This window comes from Puccinia triticina, chromosome 10A (assembly GCF_026914185.1).
Source record: "Puccinia triticina chromosome 10A, complete sequence".
In the NCBI taxonomy this organism is placed as follows: Eukaryota; Fungi; Basidiomycota; class Pucciniomycetes; order Pucciniales; family Pucciniaceae; genus Puccinia; species Puccinia triticina.
Genome location: NC_070567.1, coordinates 4880682 through 4904973, shown reverse-complemented (window position 1 = coordinate 4904973; position 24292 = coordinate 4880682). Strand labels below are relative to the sequence as shown.

The following is a 24292-nucleotide window of genomic DNA, read 5'->3' as shown; positions in this document are numbered from 1 at the left end:
TTTTGTTGGAGACTTCAATCCCATGCTGGTCATTATGTGCTTTCCAGAAGGCTTTCTGCCCGCTGTAAAATTTTGGTACGCTTTGAGCCCCCCAGACGCTTCGAGCGCCCCAGTACATAAGTAGTTTTTTGTCATTTTGTTTGCAAAGTTGGAGGTCTAACTCCCCACTTATTGATAGGAACTTGACTTCTGACTCCCAAGAAATCCCTGGACCAATTTGCGGTCCCAGGGACCAGATCAGGACATCCAACGCGGGTCTTCCCGACCTCCGCTATTTTTGGGGTTGGAATTGCAATGTTTGGGATGCAATTACTCCAGCCCTTCGAAGAATGATGAGATGTATTTACAGCAAGGCAAGATGGGGGCATAGATAACTAGATGGGAGATGCAGGCGGATGAGAACAGCGCAACGGCCGGGAATCGGTAAGAATATTGAGCGGTTCTGGAGTCATCGGTGGCGGCCTACTCTCCGGTCGAACTTCCTGGGATTGCGGCTATAATCCTTCAATTTTGATAAACGGGTTTTATTGAGTTGTGAGGCTCGGTACGCGATCTCCAAACTCTCCGCAATGCTGCGTGAGGCCCATCGTTGGACATGGCTAGTGTGAGTGTAAAATTTATCTTTGGAAGGCAATTGGAAAATGTGTCGCAATTCCTGCATGTCATCTGGCAGTTGGACGAGCTGAAGTTCGTAACCGGCTTGGTCGTTGGGCGCTATTCGCAGGCAGGCACACAAAAGACACGAGAGCCATCAGTCCTAGGAGTAGGCATCACAAACGAGTTTAGTTGACTACATGTGTAGCAGGTGGCTTACACTCGAGTTCGGTTTGAAAAGCTTTGTAAAACTCCAATTCGGTAATCCCTGCCACAAAGCTTTGGAAGTCACGCCGGCTCCCGAAAATCGCATCCTGTTTTTCTCCAAAATTCTTTATCGCGGTGACTGCCTCGTGGGGGGCTGGCGACTGGGCTCGAGTGTCCTCGGGCAGGCGCAAGTATTTGGCCAGCTCAGCGAGTTGCGGCTGAAGTTCTATGAGCTCGGTGACAAACCGACGTGCGTCAAACGTGTCGGGCAATCCTCTGGCGAAGGCTTCACCCTCAACCATCTTGGTTAATTGGGTTTTGAGGACATTTTGTGGGCCCAAAATTCCATATAAACCAGCCAAAGTGTTTACGAGTGGATCACTGTATGAGCGGATAGCTGCTAGTTGGGTTATTCACGTTTGATCAGTCTGATGGATTAGTTTTGTGGATCCAAAGGTTTTGGTGGGCTCTTACCTTTGCGAGAAGCTTGCAGGTCATCCTTGTTGAAGTGAGCCAATCGATTGGCCAGACGCGCAAGATGAGCTGTGCGGTCCTCGGTGGGCGTCGTAACAGGGATTACCATGTCGGTGATCAATTCACTGAAATCCCCGATGTGTTCCTCGTGAATAGGCACGTCGTGAGTAAGAAAATTCTCGATGTCGCTCGCAATGTCGCCCGGTATTAGCTCGGCATCGGTTTGGAACATGTCGCTGTGAAGCTGGCCGACGTAAGAGAAGACCCGGGGATCAGGGAGCCAGAGGCCGCCGGATCTCCTTTGATCTACCATCGCAGTAGGTTGGGGAGCATCTACTGGAGCCTGGCGGAGATCCGGGCCTGGATGGACCCCGCGAGAGCCTACACTGCTGTCACGCGAGGCAGTCGCAGCGAAGCGGGCAGCCTCACTGTCCATACGCTTATACAGGGTATTATAGGCGAGTGAGGCAGGCGAATGAGCGAGGCATAAGAAAAGGAAGGCGAAAGGTAACGCGACCATCGTGGGCAGGAACAGCAGGTGGCGGTGACCACGGAGGATAAACGAGCGAGTGTTGATATGGCTGGAGGGGTCTCTCTCGGGGAGAGGAGGGATTGGCTTGAGGAGTGAGGACGAAAGGCACGAAATCCGGCTGTTTGTGGGCAATCTTTCCCCAACGCGAGCCACAGCTGGAGCTTCAGGTTGATCCACGAGGCAGAGGGAACGACTACAGTTGGATCCCCAATGGCCACCAATCCTGTTTGAAGGCTCCATGTATGTAAATATGTCAAACTTGCAAGAAGAGTGGTACAGCGTCTGAGATCAAAGCGAGGTGTGATGGCCCACCTACTCGTCTTATCTCAAGGGGCAAGATAGCCTAGCATAAGCGAGAGGGGAAGTCTATTCTCGCAGAAACTCTAATGAGAATAAACCTGAACAGTATAGTGATAAGGAAGTGTTTTCCGTATTTCGATAATGTAAATAAGAAACAAAGATATCGAGATGAAGAAAGGAAAAAGGAAACAATCAGGGAAGGGGAACAATAGTTATAACCCATTTGACTTGAGTAATTCAAAAACCAACTAATTAAAATCTAATAATAATTAGATAAAATATTCGGAACTATTGATAAGACTTCCTTAGCAGTTATTACAATTATACCTACGCATGACTCTATCATCGGATGACATCATTTCCGATGAAATCCATACTAATGAAAAGAAAAATCAATGACAAAATCCGAATTGTTACAAATAAGACTCACCTTATACCTGTACTCCTCCCTTACCTTTAGAGACTTGTTTTACCTTTTTTTTCTTCTTTAAACCAAACAATTCTCCATGAGCTTCTCGAAATTTTTCAATTACTAATCTCAAGCGTGCAGGAATATGGTCTTCAGTAATCCATGTATCATTTCCCCCTGTTGAATTCTTCCAAGAAATCAAATATTCATACCTGTCTTTCCTTACCTCCCGCGCATCTAAGACATCCTTCAAATCATTCCAATCCACAACTTTGTCATCCTTATAATACTTTTCCTTTATCCCGTCCACTAAACCCCGATTCAGTATGCTATTAGGACTGTAATAACGAACAATTAGTGACACATTGAAAACCGGGTGAAGCTTTGGGTACTCCTTTGCAATATCCAATCAAACAGCATTAGCTCCTACCATCTCCATAACGCGAAAAGGTCCAATGTACCGATAATCTAACTTTGAATTTAAACGCCGAGTCTTTATAAACTTCCGCAACAACAACACTGGCTCTCCTTCAACATAAACCGGAGAAGGCTTCCGCTTCAAATTGTAATATGCCGCTTGCTTTCGCCTCGCAAGATCCAAGCACTCCATTGCCGTTTCCTGCGTTTCCTGTAGATCTAAAATAAAATCGTCCACGAGACTCCGTTATAACGTTGAACTTAGGATGATGACCATAAGTGAAAAAAAATGGAGAAACCTTTAAACTTCCTGAATCCAAGTTGTTAATCGAAAACTCTGCCATGTCCAAAGCTTTATCCCAATTATTTTGATAGTAAGAACAAAAATGCCGTAAATAATCATCCAATACCTGATTCATCCTCTCACTTTGCCCATCAGTTTGCGGGTGATAAGCAGTTGATAGAGTGCTCCGAATGTTCAATGCTTTCATGAGGGCTTGCCAAAATTCACTCACAAAAGTTGCTCCACGATTGGAAACTATTTTATCCGGCAATCCATGTAAACGAAAAACATTCTTCCTGAACAAGGCCGCTAAAACTGAAGAAGCAGCTTCTTTACAGGGAATAAAGTGAGTTAATTTACTCAACAAATCAATAACAACCAAAACCGAATCATAACCTCCCGCAACAGGCAATTTTGTTATCATGTCCATCCCAATCGTACTCCATGGCTTCAAGTCTGCCACTAAAGAAACTGACTGTCCATCGCTTAACTGTCTCCTGGCCTTTACTCTTTGACAGGAATCGCAAGTCTTAACGTAGTTGATTACCGACGCTTTTACTTGAGGCCAAGAAAAAGTCCGCATCAACGTGGATAATGTTCGTGCTACACCAGGATGACCAACCGTCGACGCGTCGTGATACATTGTCAGTATTCTTACCCTCAACGTTAAGGGAACCAATATCCTATCCTGATGCCAAACAACCCCATCAATCTTTGTCACCCCTTTCAAAGACAAATCTTCATCAGTATAATTTCTATCAAAAAACTCCAACAAATCTTTATTTGGTCGTTGAAACCCCATATCATGAATGCCATGAAAACCTACTGTAGATCCACTATTTCCTGGAGAAATATCCTCGGAAGTTACCAATTTCTTAGCTATTGTTTCCGATCCCAGTATCTCGCCACGCTGTCCCACAAAATCATCCCTCCGGCTAGGAGCATTGGCGGGATTTTTCGCGCCTGGAATATGATAAATTAACATATTGAAATCCCGCCCACCTAGCTTGCTTTGGGGAAAGATATTTAGCTGTCTCATTAACCACGCTCTCCAATCCTCAAACGCCGCCACTATCGCCAATAACTCTATATCAAATATCGGCCAAGATCGCTCACGATCAGTCAACTTCCTCGAAAAATAGCTTACAGGAAAGATGTTCCCCTCTTTATCTCGCTGACTCAACACCGCCGCAATCGCAAATCCTGAAGCGTCGCAATGCACTAACCGAACCTTATCAAAATCAAAATGCTTCAAAAGAGGTTCCTCCATGAACAAGTTCTTTAACTCCTCAAACGCCGCTAAGGCTGCATCGGTTTTAAACCCTACCAACTCACCTACCTTCTCTTGAGTCAAGGTTGTTAGCGGACCCGCAACATGAGAAAAACGTGGAATAAATTTTCTATAAAAATCTGTGAAACCCAAAAACCTTCGTAAACCTTTAAGATTCGTCGGATACAACCAATCCTTAATAGTGTCCAATTTTCGCCTATTCATCTTCAATCCTTCGGCTGTAATGTCGAATCCCAAAAAGGTAACTTGAGGGCAGAAAAACTCACACTTGGATAAAGACGCCTTCAAAGAGTATTGTCGCAGCTTGGACAAAACACTTCGCAAATCCCAAAAGTGCGCTTCCTCTGTCCGTGAAAAAATAAGAATATCATCAATGTAAACGAAACAGCACACATCTAAATACTCACGAAGAACGTGCTGAATGAATCGCTGGAAGGTGGCCGGCGCGTTAGCTAATCCAAACGGCATAACTAAATATTCATACAAACCCCAAGGAGTCCGAAAGGCTGTCTTCCATTTGTGACCATCCGCTACTCGTAATAAGTTGAACGCCGCCTTTAAGTCAATTTTCGAAAGGAACTTACAACCATTCAAATTATTCAACAACTGAGAGATGACCGGTAAAGGATAAGAATCGCGAACCGTCATACCATTCAACAATCGATAATCGACACAAGGTCGGTCAGCCTTCCCTTCCATTTTGACATAAAATATAGGAGAGGCAGCCGGCAAAGAAGAAACTCTGATAAAACCTTTGCTCAAATTCTCGTCAACATAAGCTCTCAATTGACCTCTCTCAGATTTACTCAGATTATACATCCTCCCAAAAGGTGGAGTTGAATTTGCTTTTAAATATACTTCACAATCAAAACCCTCTCTATGAGGAGGAAGAGAAGACAAACTTTCAGTGACAAAAACATCTTTGAATTCTCGCAACAAACATGAACCTTTAGACAACTCTTTAGTAGATAAAGAAACCTCACAACCATGAATAACAATATCGTTCGTCGATCCTCCAATAAATGTATTAGTAGCACTCAACAAAGTGCTCCCCAGAATGATGGCCGCTGAAGACAACTTGGTGATGTGCAATCGAACTGAAGACTGAAGAAATTTACCCCCCACAGTGGGGATTAAAATGAAACCATCTATGTATTGAAAAATATCTCCGGTCACCGGAGCCGAACCATCAAACGAGCGCACCCAAAAACTACAATCTAACTCCTTTGTCCTTAGTCTGTTTTGAAACACAAAAGATTCATCAATGAAAGAGGTGGATGCACCCGAATCAACCAAAACCGAAACGTTAATTAGCTCAGATTTTCGAACAAGAAGTTTTCCGTCGAAAAATGGACGGTTACTGAAAACATTAGGCTTCATTATTATATTGGAAAACTTGCGAGTCTCCCCTTCTTCTTCTCCGTCATCATACTCTGCCTCCATCATTTGGCGATGAAAAAAAATCTTGCTAATAGACCACGGCTCCGCCGAGACCGAATCGAGAGCCTCCATTCTAGAGGGACCCGCTTGAGCCGCCGCATTATTGCTGGAACTAGCCTCCGTTGAAGGCAAATGCGAAAAACCTGATCCAGAGGCCACCGCTGAGGCTCTCACATTAGCCGGAAAACCCTGAGCCGCAGATCCGAAACCAGAAGGGGGTTCAGAATGAGATTTCTTGCCCGCGCCGGGTTGCGCCATCTCCGAAATTGATTCACGCTTCTTTCCTTTGAAGCTCAAAGAGTGAATAGAGTTGCAAGGGGTCACCGAACGAGTGTCGCGAGGAGACTCAGAATCTTCGCGAAGAGAGCCGCCCATGTCTCTCCATAATCGAAGGACACCCGGACGAGATAAACGACGGTCGTCCGGAAGGGGACAACCACGAATAGCAACATGATCCGCGTCGTAAGCCGCCCCACAGCGAATACACAAATTCCTCTTACGACATTCCGCTCTGAAATTCACAAAAGAAAATCCTTCATCGGCCTCCATAGCGTCCAAATCCATGGGAACCGACGCTGCCGGCCGGGCCACTGTTCGAGGTTCGACAGGAGGAAGAGTTTCCACCAATGGAGCTCGAGGAGGATGAGCCGGAGGGTTGGTTCTAGCACGGTTAAAGAATGCGACACACGGCAAATCACTGGACAAGCGTACTGCCAACTTCATTTTCTCATCCAAGCTGGTCAACTCATTCCAACCGCCTCTGATGGCCGCCAACTCAAGGATGCGAGGGTTGATTGCGGCTTCATAAATCTCCATCTGTGAAGCATCCAACAAATCAACGCCATACAGTAAGGTGCGAAATTGAATGTTGAAATCCCCGATGGGCCTAGATCCTTGACGTAACGCCAGCAGCTGACGCCGAGCGTCCTCTTCTTCAGTATGATTGGAAAAGGTATCCTCCAGGTTCGTGAGAAAAGAATCGGAAGTTAACAACTCGTCGATAACATAATCGGTTAATGACGACGCCCGTCTGGCGTCCAACCCCTGAACATGCGCATTTCTAGCCAACAAACTCCGCCACCACGTATAAGCTGGACAGGGATCTCCAATACGACCCGAAGCAGCTCTGAAATACAAAGAAATCCACAAAATGCGTTGCCTGTCGCCTGCGAAATGATTCGGAAGTCTCGCAAAAGTATGTAAATATGTCAAACTTGCAAGAAGAGTGGTACAGCGTCTGAGATCAAAGCGAGGTGTGATGGCCCACCTACTCGTCTTATCTCAAGGGGCAAGATAGCCTAGCATAAGCGAGAGGGGAAGTCTATTCTCGCAGAAACTCTAATGAGAATAAACCTGAACAGTATAGTGATAAGGAAGTGTTTTCCGTATTTCGATAATGTAAATAAGAAACAAAGATATCGAGATGAAGAAAGGAAAAAGGAAACAATCAGGGAAGGGGAACAATAGTTATAACCCATTTGACTTGAGTAATTCAAAAACCAACTAATTAAAATCTAATAATAATTAGATAAAATATTCGGAACTATTGATAAGACTTCCTTAGCAGTTATTACGATTATACCTACGCATGACTCTATCATCGGATGACATCATTTCCGATGAAATCCATACTAATGAAAAGAAAAATCAATGACGAAATCCGAATCGTTACACGAGGGCCACCGCGAGCCTCCCACTGGGGGGGACTTGTGTTAAGATAGGGTGGTCTGAGATCAAAGCGAGGAAGCCGAGTGGCCCAGGCCCACCGATAAATGCGGCCGGAGGCGTGGACCCCGGCGGTACATCTCTGCTGCACCACTATGTCCCATGTCGCGGGAAGTGTGTGGGCAGGCCGAGGGAGCACGGTTCCCTCCCAGACGAGCTCCGACAGTACTGGCTTCTTGAGGCCGTCTGGGGCGTGGGCCCTGCGCAGAAAACAGAGGCCTGTGTATAGGCTCTGAAGCTCCGACAGGCCTGCCGATCCGACCGGAGCATATGGGCGCGATGCGAAAGCGCCGGGGCGCGTCTCCCAGCCATCGCGACTAAACAGAGGGGCCAGGGACCCGTTATCTCAGCCTTGTAGTCAATACTAGGGGGTTCTCGCGAGCTTAACTAAGCCTCTCCAAGCGCGAAGCGTCTCCGGGAGCAGGAGGGACTTGCGTGAAGTTCGGGGTGCTCGGGCGCCTCCGGCAAGAAACCATCCGGGTGTCCCGGGCTGCGGGGACGGCACAAGACGGCACCCAGAGAGACAGCGGGGCAAGCGCCGGGGACGCCGACGGGCACGCGCGCAGAGCGCCGTCCAGAAGGGTCCGGTGGACGGAGCGCACGGCAGGCCTGAGCCCCGGCTGTGCCGTGTACATTCTCCCACCGGAAACGGGGCACTACACGATGGGATGAGGAGAGCCGCAAGAGGAAAAACAAATGAGTATATGGGGGAGGCCAAGGCCGGACAGGGGGACGAGAGGATCGGCGAGTCGGGCGTGTTTAAGCGCTGGGGACGCCGACGCGGTCCCTCCAGGCGCAGTACCCGTCCAAGACGGCCTGGTCGACGGAGCGTCTGAACGTGCGGAGCACGCCGTCGAAGTCCTCCTGCACGATCTGTGGCCACACAAGCCCATCAGCGCGCGCGGCCACAAGAGAGAAACAGCGGGGGAGCGCTCACGAAGGCTACGTTCTTGTCCCGGTGGACGGCCGCGATCGCCGCTTGTTGACACACCGCTACCATCTCTGCTCCCGTGCATCCCTCCGTCTATCTCACCAAAAAACGTCAGTATTAGGAGGAGGAGGGGAGGGGAGGGGGGAAGGACGCACGCGGGCGGCAAGCGCGGCCACGTCCAGGCTGGGGTCGACGCTCATCTTGCGGAAGTTGATGCGCAGGATCTCGGCGCGAGAGTGGGCGTCGGGCGGGCCGACGTAGAGGATCCGGTCGAGTCTTCCTGGGCGCATGAGCGCCGGATCCTTCACAGACACAGACAAGTCAGGAGATGGGAGGGTGAGAGTGTGAGAGGGGAGGGGGGGGGGGGGGGGGGGGGGGGGGGGGGGGGACGGACGATGACTTCGGGCCGGTTGGTCGCCGCGAGCACGAGCACGCCGGACAGCTCCTCGATCCCGTCCATCTCGACCAACAGACTCGTGAGCACCCGGTCGGCGACGCCTGTGCCGCCAGCCTGGTCATCGGACCCGCGGGCCATCGCGATCGAGTCGATCTCGTCCTACACAAACACACACACACAAAGACCGCTGGTCAATGACGATCTTCTCCTCTCGTGGAAGATGCGGGGGAACGGACGAGGAAGATGATGGAGGGCGCGGCGGCGCGGGCTTTGCGGAACAGGTCGCGGATGGCCTTCTCGGACTCGCCGAGGAACTTGTTGAAGACGTCGGAGCCCTTGAGGGCGATGAAGTTGGCGTTAGCTTGGGCGGCGAGGGCCTTAGCGATGAGGGTCTTTGAGCAGCCGGGGGGCCCGTAGAGGAGGATGCCCTGGACGGGCTTGATGCCGAGTCTCTGGAAGGTGTCCGGGAAGAGGGCGGGCCATTCGAGGGCCTCGACGAGCGTCTGTTTGACGGCCTCCTGGCCCCCGATGTCCGCCCAGGTCACCCGGGGGGTCTCGATCACCAGCTCGCGCATCGCCGAGGGCTGGACGGCCACCAGGGCTTTTTCGACGTCGGCGGCCTCTAGGAGCATCTCCGCGGTGGACAGACGGCGGGCGAGGGCGCGCTTGATGGCCAACAGGCCGGCCTCGCGCAGCAGGGCGACCAGGTCGGCGCCCACGAAGCCGTGCGTCTTCTCGGCCACCGTCCGGGTCTGTTCCGGGCTGAGCCGGTGGGGCGTCTTGCGCAGGAGCACGTCGAGGATCTCGCGGCGGGCCTGGGCATCGGGGATGCCGATCTCGAGCTCGCGGTCAAACCTGCCCGGGCGGCGGAGAGCGGGGTCGAGGGCATGGGGTCTGTTAGTGGTGGCGATGACGACGACCCGGTGGGGGGCCTCCTGTTGGGTGTTTTCCTTGTGGTCGAGGCCGTCCATGGCGGTGAGCAGGGCGCCGACGATCCTGCGGTCGACCTCGCCGGCGGCGTCCCGCGCGGGGAACAGGCCGTCGATCTCGTCGATGAGGACCATGCTCGGGCTGCGCGCCTTGGCCTCCGCGAACAGCGCTGCGATCTTCTGCTCCGGCTCGCCGTGGTAGGCCGAGCTGATCGTCGTCGTCGACAGGGTGAGCAGGCTGCAGTCGACCGACTTGGCGACCAGCGAGGCCAGGTGGGTTTTGCCCGTGCCTGGCGGCCCATGGAGGAGGATGCCTCGGGGCGGGGTGATTGCTGTGCAGGAAGAGTGTCAGCTGGGGGGTCAGCCGGCGGGGGGGATGGGATGGCTGCTGACCGAAGTGTGCGTATAGCTCTGGCTTGGTGAGGGGCAGCTCGACGAGGTCCCTGATCTGGCTGATCTGGGTCTGCAGGCCGCCGATCGCCTGGTAGGCCTCGGCGGTGTTGTTGGTGCTGTTTTGGTTTGGCTTAGTGGTTTTGGGGGCGGTGATGGTGAGCTGGGTGTTGGCTGTGATGTGGTAGAGCTGGAGTGGCTCTTCTGGGCTGGCTGGGGCGATGGCGGTGACTGTGCAGAAGCAGTGCTGGCTGGTGGCTGATGGGATGGCGATGACGTGGTTGATGGCGAGGTATTTGCGGTCGACTGGCGGGGGGGGGGGGGGGGGGGAGTGGTGAGTCAGCTTTTTCTGGGGTTGCTAGTGTGTGGGGGGTGTGGCTGACTGAGTGCTTCGCGGAGGGCAGCCTGCCAGAGGCGTGCTGTGTGCGGGGGGAGCTGTTCCGGCTGGGCGAGGGTGAGGCTGTCTGCGTGGGGCAGCCTGAGTCCGGGGCCCTGGCTGGTGTTGATGGGCGGGAGTGGGCTGAGGCTGACGGGCTCCCCCGGGGCGATGGCTGCGCTGAGGAAGAGCTCGGCGGAGAGCTGGACGGCTGTTGGGAGAGGTCAGCTGGGTCATCAGGTGGGGAGTGGCTGGCTTACTCTGCTGCTGCTGCTGTGCCGGCCAGACGAAGCCGATCGCGAACGAGGGGGGGCCGTCGGCCAGGCTGAGGGCGTCGAGCGTCGCCGGCTTGCGGATGAGCAGGGCCTGGTTGGTGCTCAGGCGGTGCTGGGCGATCAGGGCCGGGCTGAGTAGGATCCGCCGGTTGAAGCGATGGTGCGCGCCATGCGGGGCCAGCTGGCTCGGTAAGCAATCCATCTTGCACAGCACAGCACCAACCACCACCAACCGCACCCAGAACACTGCCATGCTCAGCCGCCTCCGCCCGACACCCCCCCGGCTGGCCACCAGAACCCCCCAGCAGCAGCAGCAGCAGCGCACCCGGGCCGACCTCGCCCCGAAGAAGTTCAAGTACCGCAAGGCCTTCAAGGGCTCCCCGCCCGTCCGCACCGGCGGATCCACCCTCGCCACCACCCTCGAACACGGCCAGTTCGGCCTCCGCGTCCTCGAGCCCTGCCGTCTGAGCGCAAAGACCCTCCAGTCCTGCGAGATGGCCATCAAGCGCGCCATCAAACCCACCAAAGGCGCCAAATCCTTCCTCCGCATCTTCCCCGACCTCCCCGTCTGCGTCAAGGGAAACGAGACCAGGATGGGCAAGGGCAAAGGCCCGTTCGAGTACTGGGCATGCAGGTCTGTCAAATCACCTACACACTCTCTCACCCCCACAAAGTACTAACACACACACACACACTCAGAGCACCCGTAGGAAGAGTCCTCTTCGAGGTCGGCGGAGGGGGCATCCAGCAGGAGATGGCCTACGCCGCCCTCCAACACGCCAAGCCCAGGCTGCCCGTCAAGTCCGAGTTCATCAACCTCGCCTCCAAGCCCCGCCTCGGCAACATCCTCATCGACCACCACCCCACAAAAAATCAAAAACAGCCCACCACCACCAACCTCAACCCCGACCATCCCTCCTCCCACAAGACCATCGTCTCCAAGATGCTCGACCAGATCAGGCTTGCTAGAGAACACCCTGCTATCTAGCCAGAATTTAAAGTGTACTTCGACTCACCCAAACCCATTCTTGTTGGTCAGATCGTTTGAAATATGCAGGCTTCCAAACATATCAAGTTTCTAAACTCTTTTAGAAAAAAAAAAAAAAAAAAAAACCAAAAAAGCAACTTTTTCTCGTAAGTTTTTCAGAGAAAAGTGAATAGACAGAAAGCAAACATGGGACATGAGGAAAAGAATCACACGGTAAATGAAAAAAAAAAAAAATTGTGACCCAAAAAAGCTTCAGCTTGGGCGGAGTCTACATGGGCACATCACAGTGCCAGAATGTCAGCTGTACCACTCACTCAACACATCTTGTTGAACCAACTTTCTTTCCTGAATTTTTACTTATCATTAGGCTTTCCAGATCTCATACTACCATGCCTCCGCCTTCATTTCTTACTTTCAGACCTACTTCGCGCAGCAGCGGGAATCTCTTTGCGCACAGAATCAGCCGTCCCCCAACATCAAGCCCGCTGTGCGCGCAAGCTGAAAAATACCTTGCACACAACGACTGCCCCAAAAGAAGGAGGGGGCTTTGGGCGCCGCAGTGAGGAGGCATAAATTTTTCGTCATGTTTGGCTTTTTTTGTAAAATTAAAATTCTGGATAGCGGAATCAATTGTCCAACTCCCAAACAATTCCCGGACCAATGCTGGGTCCTGCAGACCCAACGCAGACATCAAACGGTCTGTGGGACGTCCACAACATTTGGGAGCCAATTTTTCAACTCCCTTCAAACATTATAACACATCTTTTTCCAATTGCAAGAAATGAGAGAGAGAGAAAAATACACTAGCATAAGAAAAAAAAAGCTGGGAAATGAGAGAGAAAAAGACAACAGCATAAGAAACAAGAGTTGGGCAAGTCAGTGTTCAGAGTGGAGTGGGAGTGTGTACAGTGTCCCAGGTGTACAGGTGTGTAGGTGTGCCGCTGTGTTCCAGCTGGGTGCCAGGACAGGTTTGTTAATAATCAAACTGGAGTAATTGCATATGTTAGACAAAGAGATACAAAGTGAAGAAAAAGATAGAAAGAGAAGGAAAAGTACCTGAAGGCAAACACAACAAAAGAGAGATGATATGAGAGATAGGAAGAAAGAGCAGACTAAACAGGAAACATTGTCAATCGGGGCAAATGGTTAAAGAGAAACAAGAGCGCAACATACGACCAAAGAAAGATTTGATTGATTTAGCTTGAGGCTTTGATGAGTTTGAAGACCAATTGGTTGTTTGTCTTCTGGAGGAACGGATAGTCAGAAAGATGAAGATTGTGAAGTGTTGAGACTATCAAAGATAATTTTGAGAGATGAATTGAGCAGGTTCCCCGGAGGAAGCGAGAGGAATGAGGAGGCTTTGAGTTTAAGTATGTTGAGATTGTTGGATTTGTTGATTGAGCTGACTGAGAGAGTCTTTCCTGTTGAGTTTGATGAGCAGAGACTGGTGGTGGAGACAAAGGACAAGCAAGACAAATTGGATTGACTTGACCTTGAGAGTAGGTTGAGCACGGGAAATTTGGAGACTAGGGGAAGAACCCAAGAAATGTACATGCCTTGTGATATTCACAGGACATGTCCATTACATGAGACAAGAGCTCAAGTCAAGGCACAAACTTGACTCTCAACAAGGTTCCTGGTGGTGGTAGATGTGGAGGGTTGGCCAGGTGTGTACACGGCGGGGGTACTTCCTGCCACGACCTTGGGTGGATCCGACGGGTCGCGCTTGATCTGTGAAACGGACATGGGATCCACCATTTCCCACGTGATTGTGGGCACGCTGTCAGAGATGGACAGGGGTCTCAATTCGTCATCACTCTGATGAGAAAACTTCAGTGGACTCTATGCAAGGAGATTGAATCTTGGTGGAGTCCATGAAAGCACTTTTTTGTGTGCGTCAAAACCACACACTCAACTCCACATGCCCCAACTGGCTGTTGATTGGCAGCCTCATCACTCACCCAGTTAGGTTTAAATATCCCAAAAAATGAACAATTCCTGTCCAAGCAGAACCCGCTCCCCCGGTGTAAAGCTCAAACCTGTTCCTGAGAACCTTTTGCTGAGTGCGGAAAGGGATGAATGAGGGAACCTCTGCCTTTCCTGGGTCACTAGACACTAAAACAAGCCCCCCAATCTACGATTAGAAGGTTTATGTAGTGATAGTGAAGGTGTATCAAAAGATAGCCTACTTTGAGCAGGTGGCTTGAGGGTTATGGTGATGTAGCTGATAGTAAGTGTTGTAATGAGGTTTTCATTTCTATTTAAGGGTGTAAAACCACAATATAGAATGGGGCTAATACTGTAGAGTGAGCAAGTATTGTACTGTTATGGGGTAAGCTGAGTGCAAGTAGTTTGCTGAGAGAATTTACAACTGGGGGGAGGAGAGCCTCCTTAAATAGAAAAGAGTGAGACATTTTAGCTCCAGGGGAACAAGAGAATGAGGGGTTTTAGCTGCCCTGAAGACTACAATGAGGTCTTTTGGCTGGTGGTTGACAGGTCACATGAGGTCATGATGTCATATGAGGGAATTTAGCTAGTGAGAAATAGGAGGTGAGATGTTTTAGCTGGCCTGGCCTGTCAACTGATGTCATCTGCAAGCTGCATGAGGGGTTTTTGCTATCTTGACACCTGCATGATGTCATCTGTCAACTGTCAAACTGCATCCCCTATTACACTAGTCTGCATAAGCCTGAATAAGACTGCATAAGCCTGCATCAAGTGTGCATAACACTGCATGACACTGCATGGCATGTGCATAACACAATGTAATGAGTGCAGCTGATGAGGTAAAGTATATGTAGAGGGTAGACAAGCTGTCAGGGTGGTCCATGTAACAGATTACATGTCCTGGGTAAGTGTGGTTCATGTAACGAATTAAATGACCTGAGTATGGTGTTTTGTGTGTATGTAACTGAATGATCGTGTCTTGAAGGGGTTTTAACTTGTGATCCAGAGGGGTTTAAGGTGTGTTGTCCATGGTGTCCTGTGTAGTTTTGGCTGTAAAATCAAGTGGTGTTGCCGTTGTGGTGATCAATTCTGGAACATGTGTCAAATTGCCACAGAGCAATCAGTGGGGCGCAGAGGCGGTGCAGAAACAGTGCGGAACAGAGCGGAGCGGAGCGCTCAACTGAAGGCGGCGGTGTGCGGAGCTCAACGGCGGAACTGGACTCAGACTAAGCAGGCCAGCGCGGACTGGATAGCGGAGGTGGTGATTGGGGGAAGCCGTGGCAGCCAGAAGGGTGGCGTGTGGGATCCTGACATCATAGGCTAGACAGGGGCGTGGAAGCTAGAGAGAGGAGTTTGATGGCGGTCAAAGGAGAGCGGCGGAGACGACATGAGTTGGCATGAGAGCGGAGGTTGGTGGATGACTTGCGTGTGTGTATAGCGCTTGGCGGATGACAATTGTGCGTGTGTGAACAGAGTTAGCGGATGGCGTGCATGGGAGGCGGGCGGAGGATATCTTTTAGTTCTCTTCCTGTTCTCTATAAAATCACATTGGGGGAGGGAGGATTCATCATCATACTCCCCACAGACTCTTTTTACGGTTTTAATTTACTTTGTGGATTGTTGTGCTTCTTTTACTTTGCGTACGTTGCGGACTTGCTTTATGTGTTACAGTTGTGCTTGCTTTACAGCTGTTTTCTTGCGGTTTTTTGCGGATTTTTGTGGCGGATTTATCTTCTTTATGCAGCGGAGCTTTATTTTTTACGGTTTATGTCTGCAGAGCTTTATTATTTTATGTGCTTTACTTTATTTATCCCACCCAGAGCCCTACAACGCGGCAGAGCGGAGTTTCTCCAGATCATCCGACTTCACTTGGGAATCATCTTGGAGCGGTGGAGTCCTGCCAATTCTACGCAGTGACCACTTTTGTTCATCACACCGTATTGCACACAAATCACCCAATTGGGTGATTTGTGAGTGTACATATGAGAAAAAAGGAAATTTTGAAATGGGCTAGATGGGTAACTGTTATGAGCTGCGCCCGCGCGCCATAGCCATCTCAAGGGCATGTCACCAATTGTACATACATGCCACAGCTCCCTTCCATAAGGGGGAGCCGGGATGAGATCCTCAAACTCTCCCCATCCAGCAATTCTTTATTTACCTGGAAGACTCAGCGCTGAAGAGACAGGACCACCCCATACAGTAACCATAAAGCATACCACAGCGGTGTGTAGCTTGTAGCTTAACGGGTGTGGTGGAGTGTTACAGGTTTTGGACATGTCAGGCCAAAGGGATGTGGGGTGTATCATGGCTTACATGTGGTGTGATGTAGTGGGTTGGTTGTACATATGTAAGGGTGGGTGATGTGGTATATCATGAAAGGAAGGGGGACTTGGAAAAAAAATCCGGGCCAGGAAGCAGGATATTGGTGATCTTCCAGATATTCCAAATATGCAATTATTTTGCGTGCAATGACAGGAGTGCGTACCATAATTGTACCCTGTTATGCAGCTGTTCAGGTGTGTTCAAAGGTGGCGGCAAGGCCAAACATATCAAAGTCCCTCCAAGGGGGCCCAAAGGGCCCTCTGCAGGAGGGACTACCTAAGCGGTGAAAGCTGGCATGGCAAGGAACAAATTTGAGGCTTGATGAAGGGTTTTTTTTGCATCAGTATTTATACCCCCATGTCATGGTTTTTTTGCATGGTATGTTACACCAAAAGATAGAGAAGAAGCAGGGCTTCATCTTCATCTTATCCTTATTCCCTCAGCTCTACATTCCTGTTTGTCCGGGTGCTCCAAAGGCAAACGTGTACGGACTCGCTCAAAGATAGCGCGATGCCATATCACGAACTCACTGACACACACATGCAGTTTCAATTACAAAGCTGAGATCAGTATAGGCTACTAACATGATATGTCAGGTGGCTGTCTAAACCCTGAAGGGAAAAAAGACATTGGGGCAGTTTATTGAGTTACTCACTCCTCCCCCTCAGGAGGAAGTTGGATGGTTTGTTGCTTTGATTACACAATTAAGGTGTTCAAAGTTGAAATCATAAAATCATAAAATCATAAACCTTTGGGTGATAATTTTTTATGTACCATTTTCAAACTAATGCTCTGTTTTGAGTGTCGGGGTGGTACATATTTTTTCTGCTTGAAATTTTATGATTTTATGGTGTTATGATTTTATGCAAGTCAACTTTGAACACCTTAATGAAGAAAGCAGATAAGGAAACTTTTAAAACTGCAGTCCCCTCCGCAACACGCAGAGCTTTCATGTACTGAAAATCAGGAGAAATAATTTGGTAAGATGTGGGAGAAATTGTGAGATTACAAAAAGTGTGATTTTCTCAAAAAATCACGTTCCTCCTGTGCCAAAGATCACCGCTGGCGGGCAAGTCCCTCCTCCTGTGGAGGTCGCGCGAAGCGCGTCCTCCTCGGAGGGACTGTGTTAAGTTCGCGGCCCTCGCGCGAGGCGAAGCGCGAGGGGCGCCAGTAGGCGCCAGTCAGAATGAAGGGACTGACTAAGTTCGGGATAGGAGTACACATCGGGTCAACCCATCGGAACGTATTGTGCAGATTCCGTTTGCCTCGCCTATAAAAGCCACCATCAGTAAGTACGCACAATGTTGTCCTCCCAATTTACATGTAAAAAAGAACAAGAAGACCTTGGGCTGACTGTCTCCTCTAATTTCGAATCACAGCTCTCGAGCTGGAGCAGTTCGAATCCCTGTGCGGAAGGTATCAGCGACTCCTAGACGACGAGAAAAACTGCCACAACTCAAGATCGACGAGATGAACGGACTAAGCCCTCAGCTCAACGACGTTCAAGCACAAGTTCTACCCGCATTTCGACAGCAACTCTGCGACCAGACATATCTGATCCGAAAAAAAGAAGAATCAAAGCCTAACCTTCTCGATTCAAGACTTGATCCGACATTTGATGAAATCAATACCTTCATCCACACCATCGCTCGGATGGCTCCGGAGACACCCCCTATCGAAAACACCGGAACCAATTTAGGTCGACGCTTATTGTCATCCAAATATACAAGCTGCTAGAAGATCATGCTTTGGCTTTTTTTCCAACGCTAGTACGTTTTCGATCCTATCTGAGCCCGATCAATTCAGCTTGGAGAATCAAGAGGAGTTAGCTTGCGGCAAGGAGAGTGAGACAATGCTTGAGACGTTGGCACAATCCGTCGAGCTCATTGATACCACCATTCTTGCTTCCAAGGGATCTGACTTCCATTTTCTTCAACGCTACTCTCAAGAGTGTCTTGATACTCTCACAGGCTGGATTGACAGTCTCTATTTGGCCCATATCAAGAGCTCATCTCAACCCATCAAACTACGACCACCCACCGTAGAGCTTGTCAAATCGGTGTTGTCACTCTTCAAATTAATCAGGCTCTTTCTCAGCAAATCCGACACGAACACCACTAACAAGCCACCATCCATAATCAAACATAGAATGATTTCAGATGAGTTTGATGAATTCGCATGCAGCATCAAACAATTTCGTGTCTCGATGCAGCACTTCGCATTGGAATTTGTACAACCGCCGCAACATTAGTGAAGTTCTTCAGCGCGATCTCGTAAACCCAGGTAGTCAATCCAGCTGCTTTTCCGAGAAATTTGCTTCGTTGAGCATTTTGCTAATCCACACTACTCCTCTGCCTGATCATTGTTCCTTCGAAAGTCCCATCAAATCGTGGCTTTCTGTATTGATCAATCTTGCCGATCTGGCGGTGCCCAAGTTCACAGATGCCGTGACCGGGGTTGAAAGATCTATCGAAGAGTTGTCAAACTAAGCTTGCAAGTCTTTCTTCTCATCATACTCATACGTAATACATACACTGTTCAATGGTTCCCAACGTGAGCTTCCAAAAAAGGCACCGTATCACTGCCTGCCTGATAAGATACACATTTGGATGTATCCAAGGTACCTGCGTTGAAGCAATTCCAGCCCAACGCCACAGATGGATCACATCCCTCAAACTTGACCCACCATGGTAATCTGTTCTGGTCTTTGGGTATCACTTTCATCCATTCAGCTGGGGTTTATCCCAAAATGTTTGGATGAATTTACTTTGTCACTCCAACAGGGGAAACACGGCAGGCAGTAAGCCACCCTTGAGCAAGGCTACACATCTCATCATCAACTTAATGTCCCGAGGGATGAGACAAGCCCGTCTGGCAGACTGAGATGAAGTCTTTCCTGCTTGTAGTAGAAATGTTGAGGAGAATGGCGCAATGGATTGGATGCTTGTAGGAATTGGCAAGACTGTTGTCTGCACAGTGCTCTGCAGGGTTCACATAGAACTGAAGTGTTTTTCCGCGCCTGAAAAACTGTGTTGTTTATCTAGTTCTCGGAAGTTAAAGCCAAATGTGGCTTCGACTCCGGTGCCGCCAGCCGACTCGCCGAGTTTGACGCCGATGGAGCTAGGCAGCTGCGCGACTGCGCGGGGCGCGCATGGCAAACATTCAACTTCAAGACTCCAAACAATTATCTCCGCAAAATCATGCGTACGTGATCTATTGTCAAAACATTTTGAAAGAGAGATGGCTGGTCTTGAGCGGCAGAATTAGGTTGTTTTGCATCTCTGGAGAGGTTCAGCCTCATTTGATATGTACTCATCCTCTGTATGCTGGCATTGGCTCTGTCTGGAGCCAAGAAAGCGGAGAGGGGCAAAGGAGGGCCTCGCGCTCTCGCGCCTTTTAAATGCAAAGCAATTGAAATTCCTTGCTCCGAAGGATCAATGGGAATACAAATTGCGAACAATTTTACATTAAAAGTTCATGTATAGGAAGAGATACAAGAGAAGAATGCTAGCAGCTCCGATTCAACCGGAGAGTCCCGAGTCCTGCAAAACTTCAAGACTACAGACAGTGATCTGTACAACATTATGCGTAGGTGATCTAATGCCAATGGTATTTTAAAAGAGATACGGCTGGTCTCTTGCGACTGCTTAAGGCTGTCTTCCGTCTCGACAGAGGCTCAGCCTCATTTGTATGTAGGTATTCATCTTCTCTATATGGGAATTGGATCTTTCTGGATCCAGAAAGTGGAGAGACAAATAAGGGCCTTGTACTCTCGCGCATTTGAGATGGCCAGTGATTGAAATTCCTTGCTATTAAGCATTAATGGAGATACAAATTGCGCACGAATGTACATTAAAAGTTCATATTACGAAGAAATACAAGAAAAGAATGCCAGCAGCTCCGGTTCAACCGGAGAGTTCCGAGCCTGAAGATCGCGTTTATAGCTGGACTACAACGCGACAGAGTGGGCAGGTTGAGTTCTGCTCGATCCAGGGCTGCAGCAGAAAAGAATTTGAATCAGTCATTGATAATGAAGATAGAGGATAAAAAGATGTGCTTACTTGGATGCAGTCTTGGTGGAAAAGGTGGGATGGATGGCACGGGAGCTGGACAACAGTTCGGCCAACTTGTGTTGAAGTTTAAAACACACACATTAGGTTTGATGTGTATGCATGACGTCATGCATAGTCGATGCATAAGATGTAGATCTGAATCAAATCTCCGCTCCCAAAAAAACTCTGTTCACCCACACTCTACTCGCCGACAAACTCTATTCCTCCCCTTCCTTCCCTTTTCCGTTATCCCATTTTTCATCGCTACTCGTCAATCAAACACTCACATCGACTCAATCATCAACTACCAAAAAACTACTCGAAGACAATCTTCTTCGGACCTCTTCAATCAAATCGAAGATCAATCTCAACTGCCGTCGACTCTAAGCACTCAGGAGGAGCTAGATCTAGTCTTGGGGCAGACTAGTTCGTCGTGATAATCCCGTGTGTTTGTTGCCGTCGCCCGTTGTCTTTGTTCAAGATTTGTATTTGCGCAGGTTCTTTCTTTGAGTGTATTTACTTTTATTGAGTTTTTAATAAAATACTGTTTCAACAAAGTACTTGTCTACCATTTATACATGGTAGCGAGAGTCATACTTGACAGTTAATAAGAACTCAAAATAAGAAAACACTTCTAGATAAATACGAACGAGATGTCAGAACTTCCGGTAGTGCCTTGGCCCGATGAATCTTCGTCAAGTGAGAATGATCATTGTAGCGATAAAATTCGGATTACGAAGCTCCGCCGCAATAATTGGCCAGAGTGGAAGAAATCGTTCAAACACCTTGTTACTGGACGTGGTGATGAAGAAGTTTTCAATCCCGTCTGGCTTGAGGAACACAAGAAAGAGAAAAAGTATCGAAAAAAGACATCAAATGCATACACTCTTCTTGAGTTATGCGTCTCTGCCGATTTATATCCTGTTGTGCAAGCCGTCGACACATTTTCGGAAGCAATGACGAACTTGGCGGATGCATGCGGTGAAAGCTCTTTGATAAAACTAGGCGATAAACTTTATTCACTCATTCATCTCGACTACATCCCTGGTACATCGATTGCAGATCATATTAGTAAATTTCAATCTATGTACACGTCGTTAAAATCTGCTCAAGTTACTACTCCGAATATGAAGGTCGATACGGCAATGGCGGGAATATTCTTTCTGAAGAGTTTTCGATTTGATGAATCATTAACATCTCTCATTGGAACTCTTTATGATGTTGATCCGTTCACGTTCGAGAAATTGGCTACTCGTATGAGTGTCGAACATAGTCGAGCTGAACAATCCGGTACCGCAGCGGTTAATGCTATTTCATCAAAGTCATTTACTCGTCCGAACAAAGACAAATTCAAGGCAGTCGATAAGAAGTTCAGAAACATTGTTCCGACAAAGAATAAAGTGTTCAATAATAAATCGAATGTCAATCTGAATGATCAAGAACTTGATCAATTAATCGAGTCCTTATCAAAACTTCGGACCCAAAGACTGAACTCAATTGACGAATCAGACAATGAAGAAGTAGCCGAAGCGGTTACTGAGATTTCAAACAGTGATGCAGAAGATACCGGATTCTTTGTTGAGGATGAACATATGTTTCATATTGGTCCAATCGACAACGAAAAAATTCGTCTAGTTCTTGATACCGGTGCTTCGAAATCAACAGTTTCGGACATTCGCCTGTTGTCAAATTTGCAACCTATCAGCAAAACTATGCAAACATACTCGGGCTCAATTAACATCACTCACACTGGTTCAATGCGGTTTGGAAAGTATAATATATTTCCAGTTTACCTCGCACCTGACGGAAAATGCAATCTCATTTCGGTTTCGCAACTAGAAGATCATGGTTTTCGTTGCGTACACAAAAACAAATTGTTTTTGGTGTACATGGGTACGACGATTATTGAACGTTTTCCTTGAACTGGCGATTTGTACATCTCATCCGGATCTAGTGTTGTTACATCTAGGACTTTGTTTTCAATCAACGAAAGCAACGCGCTTAAGGATTGGCATGTTATTCTGGGTCACCCGTCCGATAAATATCTGAAAAAATTCTTTGAATTGATGAAGATCTCACCGAACAAAAAATCAGGGACTTCGATAACTTGTGAGGTGTGTAGAATGGCTAAATTAAAGCGTTCCTCACACTCCAACCCTCTTCCATCGGCTTCTTCACCTTTCAAGATGATTCACATGGACGTATTGCAGGTTTCGCCAAATTCTCGTGGTTCTTTTCGGTACATTCTGGTTTTAATCGACGATTTTTCTCGGTTCAATCGCATTTTTCTAATGCAGAAGAAATCCGAATCCGAAGCTAAGATTATGTCTTTTATTAATGAAATTAAAAATCAACTGAACATAACACCTGCTATTCTTCATACTGATCGTGGAGGAGAATTTGGTTCAACGGTTTTTAAAACGTTTCTTTCTCAGCGTGGGATATGCCTTGAACAAGGTCCAGCAAATTCACCTCAGACAAACGATTTGGCCGAACGGTTTAATCAAACTCTTTTGATGAAAATGCGCTGTATGCTAGCACAATGCGCAGTGCCATTGAATTATTGGGACGAGGCCGCCAAATTCGCTTCAACGTTGATCAACATGCTGCCAACCTCTTCGCTCAGCTGGAAATCGCCAAACTCAGTGCTGGTTGACGAAAACAGCGAAATTGAACAAGTAAGACATGTTCATACATTAATACCTTTTGGTCTGAAAGTCTACGTCCATACGCAATCCCCTTCCTCAAAATTTCTCCCGCCCTCCAAACCATTCTATTTTCTTGGCTACGAGCCCCGATCGGATGCAATGCGTTTTTTCGATCCCATTTCTCGCAAGACTATCATTAGCCAAGACTATACCCCTTCCATTTTAACCTTTCCTTATAATTCCAAATCCGCAATGATGAAGTTACCCTCAACTTTGCCCACATCATGTGTGGATTTGGTTCCCAAAGATGACCACGTTGAAATCGACATGTCTGCGAAAAAACATAAAGTTTCTTTTTCCAATCCGGCAATTACATCCCCTCTCTCCGTTCCTTCATCGCCTTCATCTTTGCCACCTACTCTTCCACCAATCCCGCCTTCTCCTGCGTTGGAAGTACCTGTTCGACAAACTGATCCATCCTCTTCGGCGTCGAAACAGCTCCCAACTAAGCGCTTTACTTACGAGTGGCAATCTAAAGACCACATAGCTCCCAAAAATATCAGTTCCACGGTGGATCCATCAAATATCGTAGAAGGATCTCGACGTCTCAATAAAAATCTTCCAGATTTGAGTGTAGTCATTCTATCTGAGTTCCCGGAACTTAGCATGACGCAGTCCGTAACGATCTCTGAAGCGATGAATGACAAGGCCTCTTTACCTCAGTGGGAAGAAGCGTTATCATCAGAATTCAACTCTCTTCAATCAAAAAATACCAGCACTCTTGCTCCGCCGCCGTCCGATGACAAGACCATAGGAGGAATGTGGTTACTCACCAAAAAATTGAATGAATTCAAAGAAGTTATTCGCCATAAAGCTCGTTGGGTGGTCTGCGGTAATCATCAAGAACATATGCTAAATTATTTTGAAACCTACTCATCGGTAGCGCGAAATGAATCACTAAAGATGATGTTGTCGTTTGCCGTGAACATGGATTGGTCGGTGTTTCAATTTGACGTTGAGACAGCTTTTCTATACGGCGACATCGATGCCTCGATTTATGTTTCTCAAGTACTTGGTTTTGAGGATCCAGATCCAGCAAAGAAAGGATGGGTTTGGAAACTTAACAAATCTCTCTATGGTACTAAGCAAGCTCCTCAAGGTTCTTCGCAGAAAACTCGGGACCATTGGAGTTGGCCTTGTTTGATTGGGAGAAGGCTTACAGGCAAATCCCTACGCCGGAAGCGCAATGGAAATACTTAACGGTTAAGGATTTCAATGGTAATTTCCTCGTGGACACTAGAATCACCTTTGGAGGAGTCGCTGGTTGTGGCTCCTTTGGAAGGCCGGCTGACGCATGGAAGC

At 48.4% G+C, this 24292-nt stretch overlaps 4 protein-coding genes across 4 annotated transcripts; 2 read left to right on the top strand and 2 right to left on the bottom strand.

Annotated features, from left to right (window-relative positions):
• Nucleotides 1–448: 448 nt before the first annotated feature.
• PtA15_10A481 (uncharacterized protein) lies at nt 449–2047 on the bottom strand (the record flags this gene model as incomplete). The annotated part of the gene is made up of 3 exons (XM_053160661.1): nt 449–714; nt 815–1198; nt 1276–2047. The coding sequence occupies 3 exons, from the start codon at nt 2045–2047 to the stop codon at nt 449–451; spliced, it is 1422 nt and encodes a 473-aa protein (XP_053024613.1).
• A 5633-nt stretch (nt 2048–7680) lies between these two features.
• On the bottom strand, nt 7681–11172 carry PtA15_10A480 (uncharacterized protein; the record flags this gene model as incomplete). The annotated part of the gene is made up of 10 exons (XM_053160660.1): nt 7681–7989; nt 8146–8328; nt 8447–8545; nt 8610–8696; nt 8780–8905; nt 8998–9159; nt 9237–10261; nt 10323–10625; nt 10703–10906; nt 10956–11172. The coding sequence occupies 10 exons, from the start codon at nt 11170–11172 to the stop codon at nt 7681–7683; spliced, it is 2715 nt and encodes a 904-aa protein (XP_053024612.1).
• A 49-nt stretch (nt 11173–11221) lies between these two features.
• On the top strand, nt 11222–11958 carry PtA15_10A479 (uncharacterized protein; the record flags this gene model as incomplete). The annotated part of the gene is made up of 2 exons (XM_053160658.1): nt 11222–11604; nt 11685–11958. The coding sequence occupies 2 exons, from the start codon at nt 11222–11224 to the stop codon at nt 11956–11958; spliced, it is 657 nt and encodes a 218-aa protein (XP_053024611.1).
• Nucleotides 11959–17700: 5742 nt separating this feature from the next.
• PtA15_10A478 (uncharacterized protein) lies at nt 17701–18481 on the top strand (the record flags this gene model as incomplete). The annotated part of the gene is made up of 2 exons (XM_053160657.1): nt 17701–17742; nt 17930–18481. 2 exons carry the CDS (start codon nt 17701–17703, stop codon nt 18479–18481), a joined length of 594 nt encoding a protein of 197 aa, XP_053024610.1.
• Between the last annotated feature and the right edge of the window lie 5811 nt (nt 18482–24292).